Source organism: Pleurodeles waltl, chromosome 3_1 (genome assembly GCF_031143425.1).
Source record: "Pleurodeles waltl isolate 20211129_DDA chromosome 3_1, aPleWal1.hap1.20221129, whole genome shotgun sequence".
Classification (NCBI taxonomy): Eukaryota; Metazoa; Chordata; class Amphibia; order Caudata; family Salamandridae; genus Pleurodeles; species Pleurodeles waltl.
The window spans coordinates 380,724,525-380,745,510 of NC_090440.1; the positions used below are offsets into that span (position 1 = coordinate 380,724,525).

General features: G+C 46.9%; 1 protein-coding gene across 1 annotated transcript in view; it reads left to right on the forward strand.

Annotated features, from left to right (window-relative positions):
• SH3GL3 (SH3 domain containing GRB2 like 3, endophilin A3) overlaps positions 1–20,986 on the forward strand; it is a 529,409-nt gene that overhangs the window by 237,245 nt on the left and 271,178 nt on the right. The window contains exon 3 of the mRNA XM_069222567.1: positions 19,813–19,971. Coding sequence (XP_069078668.1) covers positions 19,813–19,971 — 159 coding nt within the window. The remainder of the gene's footprint in view (positions 1–19,812; positions 19,972–20,986) is intronic.

Below are 20,986 nucleotides of genomic sequence, written 5' to 3' on the forward strand. Positions count from 1 at the left end.
CACAAGATGAAAATGTTAAATTATTGCACATTTTTGTCACATCAAGCACTATCACTCAAGTTGTGTTCAAGGGTGTTTATTGTAGTGGAAAATATAGGAGGAATGGTGCAATGGAATGGGGTGATGGTAGAAGAAAGTCGAGGGTATTGGTCCAGTCTGTTTGTAGCACAGGTCTAGTGTCCAAGGGGCCATAGGAAGGTGAGCAATGGCAGTTCAAAGTGGACAAGGTGACAGGGTGGGACATTCAGGAGGGACTCATTTCCGGGCGGTGGTCTTGGTTTTGGCAAGTGTCACTGGCATCTGTTTGGGTCACAGGGAATATTTGAGGGGTGGTTCACGTTCTGCAGGGGGAGGGGTGCTGGTGGCCTGTGAGGGCTGTGGCAAGGCCACCTGTCTACTAGCTGCAGCAGATGTGGAGGGATGTTCAGTTGAAAGGCTAGTAGAAGGAGCCCGCTGGTCTGCTGTGCAGTCCCTCATGATGTTGGCCATGTCACCCAGCCCCCCTGCTATGGAGACCATAGTGGTGTTGAGGGCCTGCAATTCTTTCCTGATCTCCTGGGGTGTTCCTCCTGCAGCCGCTGGCTCACCTACATGGGGTTTAACATCTGACCATTCTTGTCCTAGGATTGTTGGACATTAGTGAGTGCCTCCTGGACAGTCGGTTCCCTAGGCCTGTCCTCCCCCTGGCACACAGCTGTCCTACAGGTGTCCTGTCCCCCTGTGCCTGTGCCCCCTGAACTGTGTGCCCACTGCCATTGACCCCAGGACCTTGATTGTCTTGGCTGGGAGGTGTGAAGTGAGGTCCCTCTACAGGTGGGCACACTGCTGATTGACTTGTCCTGGGGACAGAGGTGTGGATACATTGGGTGGCTGCTGTGGCATTGGATACTGATGGGGGAGGCTCTGTGGTGGTGTGAGTGTGGGCAGGGGTATCCGACTGACCAGTGGTCCCTGATGGGCCAGGGAGTTCATCCAGATCCAGAAGTCCAGAGTTACTGTCATCACTGGGGACATCTTCTGGTGGGAGCCTGGGTAGCCGTGGCACCTCCTCGCCACTGGGATTGGCTGGGGCACCTGTGGTGATGTGAGTGTTGTATTATGCTACATGCCTGTGACATATTCTACATCCCTAGCTACCCATTTAGCGTTGCTGTTGCCCTGCCACCTTTGTTTGTGTATGGTGATGTATTGTGGAATTGTTAGTTCTCCATGGTGTGCATGCATTGGTGGTAGGTGTACAGGGCTGGAGGGATGTTCATGCAGTGGGTATGGCATGTAGGACTTAGCATTAAGGTTATTATATTGTGGTGGTGCACTGTGGGGGGGAATTGAGAGGAGTGATGGGTGTCAGGGTGAGGGGTGGTGGTGGCATGCAGGTATGTGGGTGGATAGGTAGTAAATATTGACTCATCAGAGCCCAGTCCTCCGGCAACTCCATTGAGTCTCTCAGGATGCAGTATTGCCAAGACCTCATCCTCCCATGCTGTCAGTTGTTGGGGAGGAGGGGGGGTCCACCGCCAGTCCTCTGGATGGCGAGCTGGTGCCTTGCTGCCATGGAACGTACCTGCCCCCATAGGTCATTCAACCTCTTCCTGATGTCGTCCCTTGTTCTTGGATGCTGTCCCACGATGTTCACCCCGTCCACGATTCTCTGCCATAGCTCCATTCTCCTTGTAATGGAGATTTGCTGTACCTGTGCTCCAAACAGCTGTGGCTCTACCCTGACTATTTCCTCCACCATGATTCACAACTCCTCCTCAGTGAAACGGGGGTGCCATTGTGGGGACATGGGTGTTGTGTGGTGTGTGTTGCACAGTGGGTGTTGAGTAATGTGGTGGGGTGTGGGGTGCGTGATGGATGAATGGGTGTTTGTGGTGAGTGTGTAGTTGTGTCTATGATTTGCGTGGCTATCCTTTGGCTATTTTTCGTGTTCGTAAAGGGTTGTGGGTAATGTGGGTATGTGTTTTATAGTGCTGTGGGTGGCTGGGTGTGGTGTGTGTTTTGCTGGGTTGGCCTGCAGTTGCTGCTTCTGCTTTGGAGAGGACAAAGACTAGGCTTTGCTGTGTATCCTGCCTGTGAAGTCACTCCAAAGGCTTGGAATGAGCTTACTTCCTCTTATGAAGTCTTAGGGGGCAGCAAGGAATTCACCTGCCAGCCTCTGGAATCTCCTGCTGAGGACCCTGACTTGTTAAGTGGTGCCCACACCAGTTCCTGGGCCCTTGGGAGTAAAAGCAAACCTAAAAAAACAAGAGGAACCAGGCACACCAACTCTGGACAACTCCAGAACCGGTGCCGCTGCCCTACTCCGTGCCGCTGCCTGCACACGAAGCCGTGGTTTCCACTGAAGTGCGCCGATGCAGCAGGCCTGATGCCACTGTGGCACTGCTGAAGTCCCACGATATTGTGAGTCCTGAGTGCCATGTCACCGATGTCCATGATACCTGACTCCGCCACGGGACCTGTGGCTCTTTGGTGTAACGTCAATCCGGAGAGGTCACCCCATCTTGTCTTGACCCACCGGATTCATTGACCCCGCCGGATTGTAAGGAACCGCCGCCTCACACAAATGCTGCATCGCTTCTCTTACAACCATAAGGAATGGCTACATCACCACCCCTGCTCTACAGTAAGGATCTGATGCCTCTCCTTCCTGGTGACAGTAAGGAACTGACGCCGCACTGGATCCAGCGACGCCTCACCTCTCCGACTCTGGCTTGTTTCCTCGTTTACCAAAAGTACTGTACATGGGGTCCCTGTGACTCTGTGACCAGCACGCACTCCCTCACAGTGCATCAGACTGTTGGGAACGATTCCGTCAATGACGTAATGATAGCCTCAGTTGTGTTTCTAAGTGTTTTTGTTGGGATTTAATCCTTTAAAATTAATATCTGTGTTTGTGTATCCTGGAGTTTTGTTGTTTTGGTCTTGGTATACTCATATAAATATTGGCTATTTTTCTAAACTGGTATAGTGTCCATTTGTAGTGTTTTCACTGTGTGTGGGTACAAATACCTAACACATTGCCTCTGAGATGAGCCTGACTGTTTGTGACTCCCTTACCCTGACTAGAGTGAGTGTTCCTACTTGGACAGGGTGCAAACTGACTGCAAAACTAGAGACCCCATTTTAACATTGGTGATCAGCAGTGAGGGTAGCACTTGTATTTGTACTTGACATACAGTGATTGGTGTACACTACAGTTTTATTGCAGACCATAATCAAAGCACATACTGTTTTGTTTCTTTTTTTTTAATTTTCTTTTGGCTGGTTCTTTGCCTTCCTGAGATTCTTTTCAACTTTGGGGATTTCCCTTACCTTCTGAAACTTTGCACCTTTGTTTAGCCTTATCCACAAGCATATCTCAGTCTGGTGAGCCATCAGCACTTGCTACAAATGAGGTATTTGAACCGGAGAAGTTGGAAGACTACACACTATCCCAGCTCAATCAGTTTTGCAAGGAGTTCAAGGGGCATATTTATACTCCGTTTGCGCCGGATTTGCGTAGTTTTTTTTTACGCAAATTCGACGCAAAACTAACTCCATATTTATACTCTGGCGTTAGACGCGTCTAGCGCCAAAGTCCATGGAGTTTGCGTCACTTTTTTGCGTGGACACCTACTTTGCGTTAATGATATGCAATGTAGGCGTTCCCGTCTAAAAAATGTACTCCGAGGCATGTGCGCCGTATTTACACTCCCGGGCAAAAATCACGCCCGGGAGAGGGCGGGTCCAAAAAAATGACGTCCAGCCGCTTTTGTGTCGTTTTTTAGCGCCTGGTCAGGGCAGGCGTTAAGGGACCTGTGGGCTCGGAAGGAGCCCAGAGGTGCCCTCCCATGCCCCCAGGGACCCCCCCTGTCACCCTTGCCCACCCCAGGAGGACGCCTAAGGATGGAGGGACCCATCCCAGGGAACATAAGGTAAGTTCAGGTAAGTAATTCTTTTTTTTTTTTTGTGGCATAGGGGGGCCTGATTTGTGCCCCCCTACATGCCACTATGCCCAATGACCATGCCCAGGGGACAGGTGTCCCCTGGGCATGGCCATTGGGCAAGGGGGCATGACTCCTGTCTTTGCTAAGACAGGAGTCATTTCAATGGGGGTTGGGAGTCGAAGAAAATGGCGCAAATCGGGTTGAGGCGATAATTTTGCCTCAGCCTGACTTGCCCCATTTTTTGGCGCCCAAGCTCCATATTCCCCTACGCCGGCGCTGCCTGGTGTACGTCATTTTTTTTCACGCACACCAGGCAGCGCCGCTGGCTAACGCCGGCTAACGTCATTGTATAAATACGGCGCCCGCATGGCGCTTCAGAATGGCGTTAGCCGGCGTTAACTTTTTCGACGCACAACTGCGTTGGCGCAGTTGTGCGTTGAAAAGTATAAATATGGCCCCAAGTGTCCAAACAAAAGCTCTGTCAGAAAGGAGGAGCTCCAAATGGCACTCAGGCCCTGGTTAGCAGTGAAGGAGGCTGAGGAGCACCCAGAGGAGGAGAATGTTGCTGTTGATGAGGAGGTGCAGAGCATACATGATAATTTGATGAATAAACAAAACCTGCCTGTGGGTACAGACTCCAGGGCAGGTAGCAGTGTTTCTTCTAAGGGTCTCACCACAGAGGAATGGAAGGACAGACAGGCAAAGAGAAGACATCATTTGGAGAGTGAGAAGATCAAGCTGGAATTGTCCAGAACAGACAGGGAGGCAGAAGCAAAGAAAATGGCAATGGCCATGGAAGAGAGAAAAATATTGTTAGCTCATGAGCTGAGCTTGAAGGAGCTGGATCCGAAGGGCAGGTTCAGCACAGATGGTGACAGCAATACCACTGTGCAATCTGAGAAGAAGGTGCACATTCCCAAACATCTATCAAAGGATTGTAGGAGGGACTGTGACATATACTTGTGGTTTAAGGGGTATGAGTCAGCGCTCCACATGAATGAGGTCCCTGAGGTACACTGGAGGGCAGGACAGTGGAAGCACTTTGAGGTAGGTACACCTTGACAGCCCTAGGTGGATCCTCAGGGGCTCACCTACTCTACCATGGAGGATACCCTACTCACTAGGAGTGGTCTTACTCCAGAGCAGTACAAGGAGAAGTTTAGATCTTACCAGAAGGGTGATTCTCAAATGTGTTTGGAATGTGCTGATTCTTTTTTTCAGAGCACAGGATGGATGGGTGAAGGGCAGCATGGTAACAACTTATGAGGGGCTGTACAATTTAATTGGATGGGAACACTTGTGTAGTCTACACCAGCACCAGATTGACAGCAACCTGACTGACCCCAGGAAGCTTGCCCAGGAAGCAGACCATTGGCAGAGTACCAGAGTCTAAAAGAGGTATGGAGGAGACTCTGCCAAGTGTGGGCAGGGTCCCCATCAGAAGAAGTGAGGGTGCAAGGGTAAACAAGGGGAGTTCTTTAAAGGACCCCAACCTAGGTCCCAGGGGAAGGATTCCCATTGCCCAGGTGAGAAGAAGTCTTGGATCTCCACATGGTGATCTACAGAGAAGCGTCCCCACATGTTTTATGCAAGTGATCAGGAGGGTCACATGAGGGGGAACCCCAATTGGACACAGGCACCCACTGGTGCACAGGCATGAGGGGTGGCCAGTGTAGCGCTTGGGGAGGAGTTGGTTCCAGGAGAAGGGTGAGAGCCATCGAAGATGACCATTGTTTCACTAGGGTACAGTGAGATGGTCCAGAGGACCTTAGTGCCTGAGAACACTAAGAAGTACAGGCAGTGGATGACCATCAATGGACAGATGGAGGAGCCTCTGAGAGACACAGGAGGCAGTGGGACTACTGTCAGGTGTCACCTGGTGTCTGAAGAACAGGTGCTCCCCAATGTGTTTCACCAAGTAGTTGCTGTGGACAACTCTGAGTACCAGTACAAGGTGGCACAGTTCCCTTTGAATGTGCGGGGGGTCTCAGGTTCCTTGAGGGTAGCTATGAGTTCATCCATGCCTATTGATTGTCTGCTAGGTAACAATCTGGAGGATTCCCCTTGGTGTGAGGTGGGATGTAGGTCACACTTGGAGATGGTGGGTCGCCTGAGTGGGCATTCGTGACCACTCAGTCTATGGCAGCCAGTAAGGGTGCTCAAGAGGACCTGGAGCCTGAAAGAGTGGCACAGGTGCCTGCCAGGAAGAAGAGCATGGGCTGTGGGAAACCCAACCCAGAGGTTCCCAAAGTCTGGGTGGAGGCTGAACATGAGGGGGATGGCCAGAACCTACAGGGAACAAGTGGCTGAACTGGGGGATGTGTCTGAGCTGACCCATTGCCTGCAAGAAAGGGGTCCCACCAGGAAGAAGTTCTGCGAGGTGCAAAGAACATGCCCTTCTCTTGAGGGTCTGTGGTGGCAGGCTGCAGACCAGGGGGCTGGCAAGGAGTCAGGATCACAGCGGATCTATTGCGAGACGGCCATGGTCAACAGGTACATCCTGGTGTTGGTGGACCATGCCACCCAGTACCTGGATGCTAACCCTCTGAGGTTGGTGATGGCACCCTGGTGGGCCGTGCACTGGTGGGGATATTTTTCTAAATGGTGTTCCCCAAGGAGGTGGTATCTGACTGGGGTACCAACTTCCTATTCACATATATGAAATCTCTGTGGATGGAGAGTGGTATGACCTACAAGTTCACCACTCCTTACCACCCCCAAGGAAAGGAGTGGTGGGTTAGTTGAAAGGTACAACCGCACCCTGAAGGGCATGATTATGGGTCTGTCAGACTCCATGAAGTGTAAGTGGGATGTCCTCTTGCCATGCCAGTGGAGCCTCATGCTCTCCAGGACAAGCGGGCTGAGCCCTTTGAGGTGGCAGAGCACAAAAGTAATGTCATGTATCTACTGAACTTGCATACATCCTGGGACCCTTTGAGGGTCCTACATATAAACTGCCTCAAACGACATTTTGAGAGGTCTGAGCTGACTATGCTCTTGGCAACAGATGATGGAAGGGAGGAGGAGAGTGTACTTCTTCCTGACCTCCTGTATGTCCAAGAAAAAGATGGGTCTGTGGAGGGTGTGAACCTCTCCCCAACACTGACCCTGGAAGAGCAGAGGGACTATCGCCAGTTGCTGAAACAGTTTAACTCTCTGTTTCCCTTGACCCCAAGGGTAACGCTTTTCTGTACTCACAATGTAGACACTGGGGACAGTCCACATGTGAAACGTAAGATCTACAGGGTGACTGATGTGGTCAGAGCCAGCATCAAGGATGAGGTCTCCAATATGTTAGCATTAGTGGTGATAGAGTTCTCCAGCAGTCCTTGGGCCAGCCCAGTGGTCTTGGTCCCAAAGGCTGCTGCCCTAGGTGCCACCCCTGAAGTACGGTCCTGAGTGGACTACCTTGGGCTCAGCAACATCACTAAGACTGATGTGCACCCCATCCCTAGAGCACATAGATCGGCTAGGAGCAGCCAAGTTCCTCAGTACGTTTGACTTAACATCTGGGTAATGGCAAATTGCCTTGACTGATGGGGTCAAAGAGAGGTCAGCATTTTTAACACCAGAGGTGCACTACCAGTTCTGGGTCAAGCCATTTAGGCTGAAGAATGCCCCTGCCACCTTTCAGAGGTTGATCAACCAGGTCTTGGCTGGGCTGGAGGATTTCAGGGTTGCCTACCTGGATGACATTACCGTGTTCAGATCCAGCTGGGAGGATCACTTGCAGCACCACTAAGAAGTGTTGAAGGTCCTGCAGAATGCAGGCCTCACTATTAAGGCCAGTAAGTGCCAAATAGGGGAGGGATTTTTGGTTTACCTGGGACAGCAGGTGGGGAACGACCAGGTGGCACCCTTACAACCTACAATTTATACCATTCTGGCTTGGGAAACCCCAAGACCCAGACAGATGTGAGAGCCTTCTTAGGCCTCACCAGCTAATACAGGAGATGCACCATTGTTGCCTCCTTAACAGAGCTGACTTCCAAGAAGAAGCCCAACAAAGTGATCTAAACTGAGTCTTGTCAGAACGCTTTTGATGCCCTGAAGGCAGCCATGTGCACAGCACCTGTGCTGAAGGCACCCAACTTCTCCAAGGAATTGGTTGTGCAGACTGACGCTTCAGAGCAGGGTGTGAAGGGAGTTCTAGCACAGCTAAACAAACAGGGCCTAGACCAGCCTGTAGCCTTCATTAGTAGGAGGTTACTCCCAGGGAGCACAAGTGGAGCACAAATAAGAGAAAAGCTTTTGCTGTGGTCTCGGCACTGAAGAAGCTAAGACCCTACTTGTTTAGGACTCACTTCTGGGTTCATACAGACCACAGGCCTCTCAAATGGTTAATGCAGACGAGGGGTGAAAACTCAAAGCAGTTGAGGTGGTCCATCTCCCTACAGGGAATGGACTTCACGATGGAACACCACCCTAGTCCAGAATACACCAATTCTGATGGTCTATCCAGATTCTTCCACCTTAGTGATGAGAACTCCAATAAGGGTGGGTAGTTTTCCCCACTTTCAGCTGGGAGGCACACATGTTAGACCTGGCATCCTTGGCGTGGTTTCCCCTACCTTTTTGTCTCTGCTTCCTGTATTTTTGGCTGTGATTTCATTTTTGCTGGTTTTGGTACTGCTGACCAGTGCTAAAGTACAAGTGTTCTCTGTCTAAATTGTATTGGTAATAGGCTTTTCCATGATTGGCATTTTTGATTTACCAGTAAGCCCCTAGTAAAGTGCACTGGAGGTGTCCAGGGCCTGTAAATCAACTGCGATGGGCTGGCAGCACTGATTGTGCCACCCACATAAGTGGCCTTGTAAACATGTCTCCGACCTACCACTGCAGTCCTGCACTGCCTATTTGACCTATCAGGTGTACCAACTTGCGTGGCCAAAACCTTCTCTTTTAATACATATGTCACCCCCAAGGTAGGCCCAAGGGAGCCCTGTGGGTAGGGTGAATGTATTTTAAAGGTAGGATATGTACCAGTGTGTTTCCCATGTTCTGATAGTGAAATACTGCTCAATTCATTTTCACTATTGCAAGGCCCATCTGTCCCATAGGATAACATGGGGATTGCCTGGAAATATCCTTTACGTGCAGTTTCCCATTGGGAGCAGATAGAGATCGGAGTTTGGGGTCTCTGAACTCACAATTTAAAATACATCTTTTGGTAGAGTTGGTTTTTAGAATGTCACTTTGAAAATGCTACTTTTAGAAAGTGTGCATTTTCTTGCTTAACCATTTTGTGCCTCTGCTTGGCTGCTGAATCCACGTCTGGGTCAGACTGACAGTTGGGCTGTTTGTGAATTAATTCTAGACAATAGCACAAAGGTCGCTGATGTGTGTCCTGCACTTTCTGATGGGTCTTCCGTGGCTAGTGTGGGAGGGAGGAGCTGACACCTGCAGCCCTTGAAAGGGCTGTGCCTGACCTCACACAATACTGTCTGCATACCCCTAGAGTGTGGCTGGGGCACGGCAAGGAAGAGGCAGGGTCTTGTGCACATCAAAGAATTTCCTTTGAAGTTTGCCTATTTCAAAGGCAGAAATGAGTATAAGAATTGCACTCAAAACCTTAGACTTTTAGAACACTTCTGGATCAATAGGAACCCCTGCCAAGAAGAAGAGCTGAAGAACTGTGAGTAGGAGTACTGCCCGTTTGATGTGTGTGCTTTGCTGGGTTGGCCTGCAGGTGCTGCTTCTGCTTTGGAGAGGGCAAAGACTGGACTTTGCTATGTATCCTGCTTGTGAAGTTTCTCCAAGGGCTTGGACTGAGCTTGCCTTCTGTTAAGAAATCTCAGGGGCAGCAAAGACTTCACCTGCCAGCCTCTGGGTTTTCCTGATGAGCACCATGACTCACCAAGTGGTGCTCACTCCAGTTCCTGCACCCTTGGGAGTGAAAACTAGCCTCTAAAACAAGAATAACAAGGCACACTGACTCCAGAACCGGTGCTGCTGACCGGCTCCGCACCGCTGCCTGCACCCAAAGCTGTGGTGCCCGGTGAAGTGTGATGACATCATGAGTCCGAGTACTATGTCACTGATGTCTGTGATACCTGATTCTGCCATGGCACCTGTGGGCCCATGGTGTGAACGTGACCCCAAGAGATCACCCCATTGCATCTTAACTCACCGGGTTCATCGACCCTGCTGGATCGTATGGAACCAATGCCTCACACCGACGCCCCATCATTTCCCCTGCAACCGTAAGGAACCAAGGCCACAACTCCCCTGCTCTGCAGTAAGGAACCAATGCCTCTCCTCCCCTGTGACAGGTATAAACTGACGCTGCAGCGGATCCAGCGACACCTCACCTCCCCGATTCCGCACACCGGCTTGTTTCCTTGTTTAACAAAGGTACTGTACCTGGGGTCGTGCGACTCCGTGACCAGTGTTTCCGTCCCTCACGAGTGGCATCAGACTGTTGAGAACGACTCCGTCAATGACTTCTTGATAGCCCCGGTTGGATCTATTGTGTTTCTAAGTGTTTTTAGTGGGATTTATTATTGTAAAATTCATATCTATGCTTGTGTATGTTGGATTTTTGTCGTTTTGATCTTGTTTTCCTTAGATAAATATTGGAATTTTTCCTAAACTGGTGTGGGGGCCCATTTGTGGAATTTTCAATGTGTTACTGTGTGTGGGTTCAAATACTTAACATATTGCCTCTAGGTTAAACATGACCTGTGGATACTCTGGCAGGAGGAGGAACTGCTGCGCTGTTACAAGGACTGATACTCTGCTGGACTGCTGCTTTGAAAGAATTTGTCTTTTTTTGCTGTGCTGTCCTGCTGCCCTCCTTGCCTGGGCGAGAAGGACTGGACCCACATCACTTGAATCCAGAACCAGAGTGACTCCAAGGACTTGCTGGCCTGCCTCTTGTTTTCTGAAGTCTTAGGGATGCAAAAGACTTCCTACTCATCACCTACAGCACCTGGACTCTGAAATCTGGGAGTCTTTCCCTTCCAATTGGTGCCAATCCAGTCCTCGGCCCTTAGAGGTGCTGCTCCAGTCCAGAATCAATGCACTGACGCTGTTTTTGCTGTTCAGAACTGGTGCATATCCATTGACACTGACATCACCACTGCTGTGAAGACATCACATCACCAGCGACACAGTTCATTGCCTCCATCCCTGCCACACCACAAACTTTGCGTGGGTCGGTGGCAACACATCACATACATCCGAAGGATCGATAATGCATTGCCTCCCATGCTCCTCGCATCTTCCTCAAGGTAACCAAGGTACTTATAGCGGGTCAAGGCTGGTCCCTGTATCCAACCCATGCTCCATCTCGGTCTGTCTGACTTTTTCAGATTTGACCCAGAGTAGCACCACCAGATTGCCCCAGTTGGCGGTTTTTGCTTTTCAGCACTACAATCAGTTTATTCTTTGACAATTCATATCTCAATTTCTACTTATTGGATTTTTGTCATTATGGGCTTCTTTTGTTCATTAACATACTCTCTATTTTCCTAAATAGGTGTGGTATTTTTTTCTGTGGTGTTTTCATTGTTTCATTGTTTTATTGTTTGAAGTGTTGCACAAATACTTAACACATTGCCTCTTAAATTAAGTCTGACTGCTCTGTGAAAGCTACGAGGGGGTTAGCACAGTTTAGTTAACATGGGGTACATTTGTGACTTACCATGACTAGGATTATGGTTCCTGCTTGGTCAGGGTGCATACTTTTGCCAACCAGAAAGCCAGCTACTAACAGGATGTAAGAGGGAAGTTAAGACGGAAGTTAATGTTTAGCCCTGCTGATAAATAAAAGGTTAAATATATCAGCAGGTGGTTGAGTATACTAGATAGACAAAATATCATTAACTTAGGAAAACGTCTATGTTCATTGGATGTTTTCCTGTCCTATAAATTGCTTTGCCTTTGAATGTGACTGGCGTCAAGGTTTTCTTTGTACTGGTGCTCTTCATTGTTATTCAAAGAATCGTCTTTATTTCATTGCATTCGATGAATACAATCTTTTATTCCTAAAATGCAATGAAATAAGGAAGATGTTTTGACTAATAATCTCGATTGGAATATTATTACAATAGAACGGACTCATGTCTGGACTTCCTGCCTAATTGTATGACAAGCTATTGTTGTGTACCTTTCGCTATGAATTTATAGTAATTGCTAAGCATAGCATTCTGTGATAGGATTTCTTTTTCACCGAAGGGGGAATGCCATTCGTAAGTGGATGAGAATAAAAAGTGAAAGATGGCCCATTTATTTGTTCCAGTTTATTTTAGGTTGCCACAAGACAAATTAGTAAATGCCACTGTTCTCATAAATGACTTGTCTTTTCCGTTACTTCATGAAGATTAGGTGGTCTGCACCAGACTGTATATTGTTGGAAAGGACACTCCCTTGTCTGAATCTTTGAAGTGACTCTAAGGGCTATAGGGACTTTATTGTCATTGTGGCATGACAGTGGCTCCATGCATTAAGCAACATATTCCATTTTCATGAACAGTAGCGTGGAATCTGTAGGTGCATATATGTGCCTGAAAGTGAGAAAAAAAAAAGATCTTGTTCATATGTGACTACCAGACGCGAGTGCTTAGTGAAATTCACGAGCTGGTCTTTGGGGCTAAAAAATATTTTACTAAATGTGAAAATCTGTAACTACTGACACCATTGTCTGTTAATGATAATAAGAACAAATGTTTGGTTAACTGAATATTCTTATCTTAAATTAAAATGCTGCATTTCTTGGAGGAATGTCCATCGGTAAGCTAGTATTCCCAGCAAAAGGAACACATTTCTGTTATATATTTGAAGCTGACATTTGAGGGAGAATTCATGTTGAGTTTGGCCCTAAAATATGATTTTTGTTCCTTGGTTTAACATGACTCTTCTATGGTTGTTATTTTATGACTTGCATGGAGACATTTCATCACATATTCCATAATATTGATAACACTCGTATTATGTGATTATTGCTGCTGACTTACCATGTGACATTGTCCTAAGTGGTCTATTGTCAGATTGTGATCTCTATGTTTTATGCAGTTGAATTGCTCTACACAGTAGCGGCAGCTTCCTGTGTAAAGTATTGGGGCTATCAGGAAGGCCCTTAGGCACAACCCCAAAACTCTCAAACATGGTCCGTTTTAAGCTTTGGAGTTAAGGTTGAAGGCAGTGTGCAGCAGCTGCCACCGCAGATCTCAAGGAGAGGGGCGGGAGGGGCAGGGGGCAGCCGGGGGGGATAAAGAAAATAATAATTAAAAAAAAAAACCTTTCCGATGCTTCCGCCTGCCGAGTTGCTCCTCTTCTGTCGTGGTGTCCCAGCACCCCCTGTGGCGCCAGCACAGGCTCCCTCATGCAATCCTGGTGCTGCTCTCATGCTATGCCTAGCATAAGAGCAGTGCCAGGATTGGTCTGAGCAGCTTGTTCTGCCACGCAGACAATGAGCAATGGGGTCTGTGCAGTTTCTCCAGCCTGGCTGTGCAACACAGCCGGGATGGAGAAACCTAAATGCACATGTCAGTTTGGCCAGCCTGACACAGCCAGCAAAACTGACATGTGCACTTAGTGCACTGACTTCATAACCCCTCCTCCCCCCTCTCATGAACCAGCCATGCCCAGTCGCTCCTGCTGGCTCAGCCAGCAGCTGAAAAATAATATCATATATATTATAATATAGTTTTTTTTCATCTGCTGGCTCTTAGCCAGGGGGACGACGCTCCTTCACCACTGCGAAGGAACCACCACTGCCAGTGCAAATTTCTTACACTGCCTAACTGTGTGTAAAACAAAAAAAAAAGCACATTAAATAAAAACTAAACAAAAAAGAAAACATACTTATCTACTCCAGTCCTCTTCCTCCTTCAGCCTGGCAGCAAGGGAGTCTCAGAGGCAACTCTCCTCTACCTATCCTAGTGCTGCACTCATGACTCTCAGGCAGCATGGGAGAAGTGCCAGGATTGGCTGGAGCATACTAATTAGATGCTCCTTCAGTCCCTGGAGGCCTGTGCCCGCTCTCCACTCAGCTCTCTAAGACAACTTAGGTGGAGAGGTTTAAAGTGTGCATGTCAAGCTGACTGTCACATACAACTGTCCAAAATGACATGCAAACTTTAAACTGGAGTGCCCACCACTCCTACTCCCCTGCTGCCAGTCAGCAGTGATGGTCCCACCCTAAAACTTTGCTCAGGCTGTCTGGATGCACTGAAAAATAAAACGGTAATAAAATAGTTTTATTACTGTTTTATTTTTTATTTTTGCTGTGCAGGCAGCAGGGTGGGCCACGCTCCCCTGCCCTAAAAGAGGCACTGACGCTGGCTCTACAACATTGCAAGATTAGCACTATTGTCTGTGGATCGTGACTTTTGATTTGTTCTCCCTACCCCTTCCATATAGATTCTAGGTCATAATACATAACTCGGAATCTTCTTGGAAGAGGTTGAATCGAAAAGAAAAGTGAAGAAAGATATTATATTCAATACTGAAAAATTGTTTGACCTTTGCATAACTGCCTGGGAGAAAGATATTTAGCACAAGGTACGGGATATTATGGTGAAAATCAATTGTTTTGCCACTGCTTTTTCAGTGTTTTCTGGTGAAGGGTAAATCTCACCCTCGTTAGGATGTGTCTCTAACTGCCTCCAATAGTAATGAAATATTTTTTATTAACTGCTTCAATAACGTTTACAATACTAGACTTTTCAGTCAATATATGAAAACATCGCCATGTAAAATGCTTAATTTGGCTCATTTATTTTCCAAAACCTTTGTGGGTGGGGATCTTTGCCCATGCCCCACCCGAGCCCGCTTGAATAAGTTTACCTTACTCACACAGTCAAAATCAAAGATGTTTTTAACTCCACACCAAATTTAAAGTTCACAAGCCGCCTCTGGTATTTTGTTTGCCAATCAGGAGTCTACTGAGCAAAGAAATGCTGCCTATAGCACACACGGATTGACTGCAAGCGAGACAACATGAAGGAAATCCAGATGACCAGGTTAAATACACCAGATAACCAGTAAAATACGGAAACTGTGGTCAGAATCAAGATGGGTGGCAACCCTATCTAGTGTGAGGGAAGCTGTGATGTTTTAAAAGCTTAAACAGAACCTTGCATGCAGGATTGTACAGGTAGGGGAACAAGCAAAGGGTTTAGATTAGAAAATGTAGGGCCAGATGTAGGAAAGCTTTGGCGACTCGCAAATGGCGAAAATCGACGTTTGCGAGTCGCTAAAGCCACTTTGAGATGTAGAAATGCATTTTGCGAGTCGGAACCGACTCGCAAAATGCATTTCCGACTCGCAAGTAGGAAGGGGTGTCCCCTTCCTATTTGCGACTCGCAATGCGATGTAATTCCATTTGCAACCGCGAATGCGGTCGCAAATGGACTCGCAGTTACCATCCACTTGAAGTGGATGGTAACCCAGTCGCAAACGGGAAGGGGTCCCCATGGGACCCCTTCCCCTTTGTGTCTGGCATTAAAAATAATTTTTCAGAGCAGGCAGTGGTCCCATGGATCACTACCTGCCCTGAAAAATACCGAAACTAAAGGTTTCGGTATTTTTTTCAAAGTGCAGCTCGTTTTCCTTTAAGGAAAACGGGTTGCACTTTGAAAAAAAAAACTGCTTTATTTAAAAGCAGTCACGGACATGGTGGTCTGCTGTTCCCAGCAGGCCACCATCCCCGTGAGTGCCCTGAATCGCTATGGGGTCGCAAATTGTGACCCACCTCATTAATAATAATGAGGTGGGTCTTTGCGACCCCATAGCGACTCGCAGAAGGTGTCTGAGACACCTTTCTGCATTCCAAATTGCGAGTTGCAATTTGCGAGTCACTGGGACTCCCAAATTGCAACTCACAATTTGGATCCTACCTACAACTGGCCCTTAATGTTCACTAAAGGAAGGAGGCAAATTGCTGCTTGTTACTTATTAGCTTTCTGCATTGTACCAATTGGACATGTTATGGACACTTAGACCCTCATTATAATCATGGCGGTAATGACCGCCACGCCAGTGGTGATGGTCATTACTGCAAATGGCATGGCGGTTCAGACTGCCATCTGATGAACACAGAAGTGAACTGGCTGAAAAGCAACCAGTTCACTACTACCCACTGCCAGGCCAGATTCAACTGCCGGGCCGATGGTAGGCATTTACGACCCGATGATGGAGGCCAGACTGGCAGTGGGATAATGATCCCATTTCCACCAGGGATTTACTGGTGGGATACCACGCCAGGTAATCCCTGGTGGAAAGCATACAGGTGACAGGAATTCCTATTCCTGGCACCTGTATGTGACACTCTAGCCCCCCCCTTACCACAGTAAAGTCAATCTCTGCTTGTGCAAGTAGAATCTTCCTCGAGCATTGGGGTTATTGCGCATACCATTGTACTATCCCATGACAGCATCACGAGCATCAGCTTCAACCCTCTTGCTCCTTGCAGTCCTTAGGTGACTTATAGTTGGCCCACCCAGAGCAAAGGGAAGGGGTGTGCCCTCAATGTTTTACAGCTCTACTCAGAATACTAGGAATCTGGCTCCCTCACCCTTCTCTGCTATTTCCACATACTAGTATGGATAAAGGCCAAAGGATCAGCAGGGTGCAGACTTGAAAATCGAAGTTACTGATGAGGAACCAGTACGGCTCAGTGTACTGGTAAATACAGGACTTAATAGGGTTCCTTCTTCCTAATCAGACCCCATACATTGTTGAGAAAATACTAAAGCCAAACCCAACGTTTGCTATATTCCATAGCTACCTATAACATACTGTAAACAACAAATGATGTGATTGGGTTACTGAATAGCTCTCTCCAAAATCATATTCAGTTTCATGTTTTCAGGTGCACATTGCAGAGCCCATTACATGTATAGGGAGCTGACTCCATGGTTGGATTAGAAGTACCTACATTACAGCTCCATGCACAAAATGGAAGCAGTCTTAAAAGCCAACTGAGGAATCCAGTCCTGAACTTTCCTTCTCAGTTGTACCAGCCAGCTGAACCCAAAGACTGATAGTCTAGGTCTGCTTTCCGGTGCAAGAGCCCTGTATTCTTTCAGAGTGAAGGGAATGAGTAATTTAACCTAGGTGCCCTGGATTTGTTCACAAAAGCTCAGACCACTAAGAGGTCTTTCAACAAACTATGGATGCCCTCTCAGCCAATTGTACTTTTACTATGCTTACTTTGATCGGCTCAAAAACACTAAACGTTTGGTAGATGACAGCACCACAGGTCTGGGCACAGTATTGTTGCAGAAACAGATGTGGAGAATGGGTCCCCCTGTCTACATGAGCCGAGTGCTGAGCCCACTGAAAAGTGCTGTGCTCGGATTCAGAGAGAGGGAATTGCAATGCACTGGGGATGCTGTCATTTCTATCTGTATGTGTACGGGCACCCTTTTGTGGCACAGACCAACTACAATCCCCTAGGCCCCTTATAGCAAAGGTCAGTATCAAAACAATAGCTTTGCATGGAAAAATGGGTCCTTCTGCTACACGGGTGTAACATAAGATGTAGTCCCAAAATCCAGTGGACCATATATCTGATATTGCCATGGAGTGACTCTGGTAGAAGAGTGAAAGGCTAAGAGATAGAGAAATATGTCTGGTATCTGGTAGAATGATCCAGTCCAAGGCTCATGACACTGGACACCACAGAAAAAGGCATGCAACATGATGACTGCCTGCAGTTATCACTCACCGTAGATGATGCTGGGCAGTAGGAGATCATGAAGTTCCACTGTAATCAGAGTACTCTTGAAATCCTTAAGATGCTACAAGTATGCTAAAAAGCATGCCATGAGTCGGTGGCAGCTGGTGAAGGATACATGACCAATGGCTAGTGATCCCTGACAGCCTTATGCCCCACGCAATGCAACTTGCACACACCGGTCCCCAAGGAACAGTAAAGAATAAGAGTCAGCTAAGACAAAAGGTATGGTTCTCTCGAATTGATGACATGGTGCAGACAGCTACCCAAAACTTAATTTCCTGCCAGGCCAATGGAAGACCTGACCCACTTGCCCTCATCGTTACAGAGTCATGGGGCATTACACACAGAAAGATCACATTTCAATGACATAAACCCACTTTGTGTAGTGAACAAACAGTGCCCACCTAAGTGGGGCCCAGATTTCTGTAATCCCATTATGATCTACCCTGCGCCATCCAGTTACCTTAGAGACTTTGTGGTATATAAGTAACAAGAGAATAGTAAGTGGAAAATGCCTTTGAACCTGTTACACAACATCCATGTATTTACTTGAGTTTTGTTCAAAGTTTTGTAAGTTAGGCTGGAATATAGTGTTTGACCCAATCATTGAGTGAACGGAGTGGGTCATTTAACAGGGGTGCTCTGGATTAACACCTGTGAAGTTAGGTTTTTGGTAGTGCCCGAATGTTACAAACTGATAATGAAAGAGTCCACCTATTTCCATGGCAGTGTTACCGCATCCTGTGTGCTGTGCTGCTTTATTTATTGCTCCTGGTCTATACGGCCCCACGCCATGTCCTACTACAACCCCAGAAGGAAGAAAAAGGTACTTGGTGATTCAGATTTATTTTCCTGCTTTAGCTAAAAAGCAATTACTGCAAATTACTTATGCACAAAAAAACAGAAAGTTGCAAACTACATATAACAGTCATCTCCAGCACTTACAAATTCGCATGCAACTCAAATAATACAACACAGGAGCATAGGACCTGATCCATCCAGGATTGACTCATTTTGTAACTGTGGGGAAATGTGTTGATACATAAGGTCCCGAACTCTTTTGCCTGTGATTGTACAGTTTAATTGCACCTGTTAGCAAGAATACTCAATTGGCCAATATGGTGCTCCTAACAAACATCACCTTGAACAACACATGACTACACCCAATCATTCAAAGGTAGGGCGAGCACCTCTTCCTCAGGCCATTACAAAATCTATATCTATATCTTGGGCATTTATGTGATACCCTAATGTATTCTGGGTTTTGTAGCCTTGTTTTGTATCCATGAACTAATACGATTTACACACCAGAAAACACTGATTTGCAAGTGAAAAGCCAGGGACTGGCGGCAGTGTCTGTAAATACCTAGATTGAAGTATTTATCCTATGCAAAAGCCAGATTGCAGGGTCTATAATAATTACTGGACCAATAAACCATATTTCTCAGCATCAAAAAATAACCCTTACTAGGCATGGTGTTTAGTCATTAAAGATCCTGAGCCAAACAAAAACATCTATTTCCTTTATTTCTCATTTTACTACTCACCTACACCGTATTACTGATACCATCCTCTACCCCATACTCTGTCAGTTCTGGGTGGGAAAGGGAAAGAGGCCTGCCACAGGACCAATTGCATTTTAACAGCCACCACTGCAAATCGTGATCCATCTTTTCTGAGACCTGGATTGCATCAGTCAGACTGCCTTGATGTTGGGCACATCGAAATTTCAAATTGCATTGCAGAGCACTCATTTGCCCCATGGCACCGCTATGAGGAGGGAGCAGTAGTTTAAAAGGCAAAGAAGCCTCCGAGCAATTTACGCAGTAATGCAGGACTAAGCCTGAAACATAAGGTTCATAGCCCAAATGTCATGGGTTTGTTGGGGTAGATGGAGATTCCTAAACTCCACAGTATCTTGTGAATATACATATGTATATAATTCCCATTAAACCCCCATACTCCCATCTTTGTGACTCTCCACATTCACACTGGTCAGAAAAGCAAATAGCTAGTCTGATTTGCTGATTCCTTTAGGAGCAGTTTGCACACAATCAACACTTGCAGAGAATGTTTGCTATATATACTCCACTCAGATGCAGCCTACAAACGCTGTCTATTATTTAACTGAAATGTGCTAGTATTCATGGCAAAATTGGCATCTCTACACAATGTAATCTCATATTCTTTTTTAAGCATCATTTAAAAAAACTCGAAGGCCGCCGATTGGATTATGATTACAATAAGAGGCATTTTAGTAAAGTTACAGAAGAAGAAGTTAAACAAGCAGAAGGAAAATTTATGGAGTCGACGACCATTGCTAAAACGAGCATGCACAACTTTCTAGAAAATGATGTAAGTATGTTTGAAACATATGTGCAAATGTACCTACACAAATGCACAATCCGTATTCTGGCAGACTATGCAATATCTGATGTATTTGTCTTTTTAATGAACGCCCAATTGGAGTAATCACAAGTATCCCTTTCTGCGCAGTTGAATAATATTCACATTACGTAGTCTAATAATAACTCTATTAGTTAATGTTTTAGTCTAGGTAGGCGAAAGATTCCATATAACATTGGTTATTACACCATTTGGTTACAATACCTTTATTTATTGATACAATGTAAATGTTCTTTGCTTTTTACAGTTTGTAGTGGGGTCCTCTAACCAAGTGATGGCTCCTGGTTGTATCTCCCCCTGTGCTATTGCTTAGACCCCTGCCTATCCATACCCAAGGCCTTTTAACTCTTCTACTCTCCAGAATGACCAGGACTCATTATCTCCTCATTTTCAGTTACTCGACCCATTCCTAACTAGGTGTGCCCATTCACTCACGTGTCACACACTGCAAATCTGTTTCTTCCCTTTGTTTGAAAAAGAAAGGTTAAAGACTATACAGCAGCCAGTGCTTAATTTGAGCCGGTGGTTTCCGGTGCAGGGCACCCGCACTTATTATTTGGAGCTGACACTTATTTCTGATGGATACAACTACCTGTGGATTCCTCACCTAAAGAATTTTCCCCCATGCGCCAGCATCCGACGGAAGTTTTTCTTCCAGCTCTGCACATCGACGATGACGTCACAATTGCCCGACCCCCATGCGACGCCGTATGACATCATCCAGGCAATAAGAGGTCCTCGTCGGCGTGCAGACGTCAGTTACCTTTTTTTCCGTGCTTTCGAGTAACGTTTTTTTTCTTCGAGGCTCCAGGGAGCTACTGTTTCACTTCAAGTGTTACAATGTCTCAGCCACAAAAATCTGGTTTTAAACCCTGTAGGGAGTGTGGTGTGTGAATGTCGGTGACAGACCCCCACGAAAATTGCTTGTGGTGTCTGAGCTCTGACAATGAAGTCGAGGTGTGCG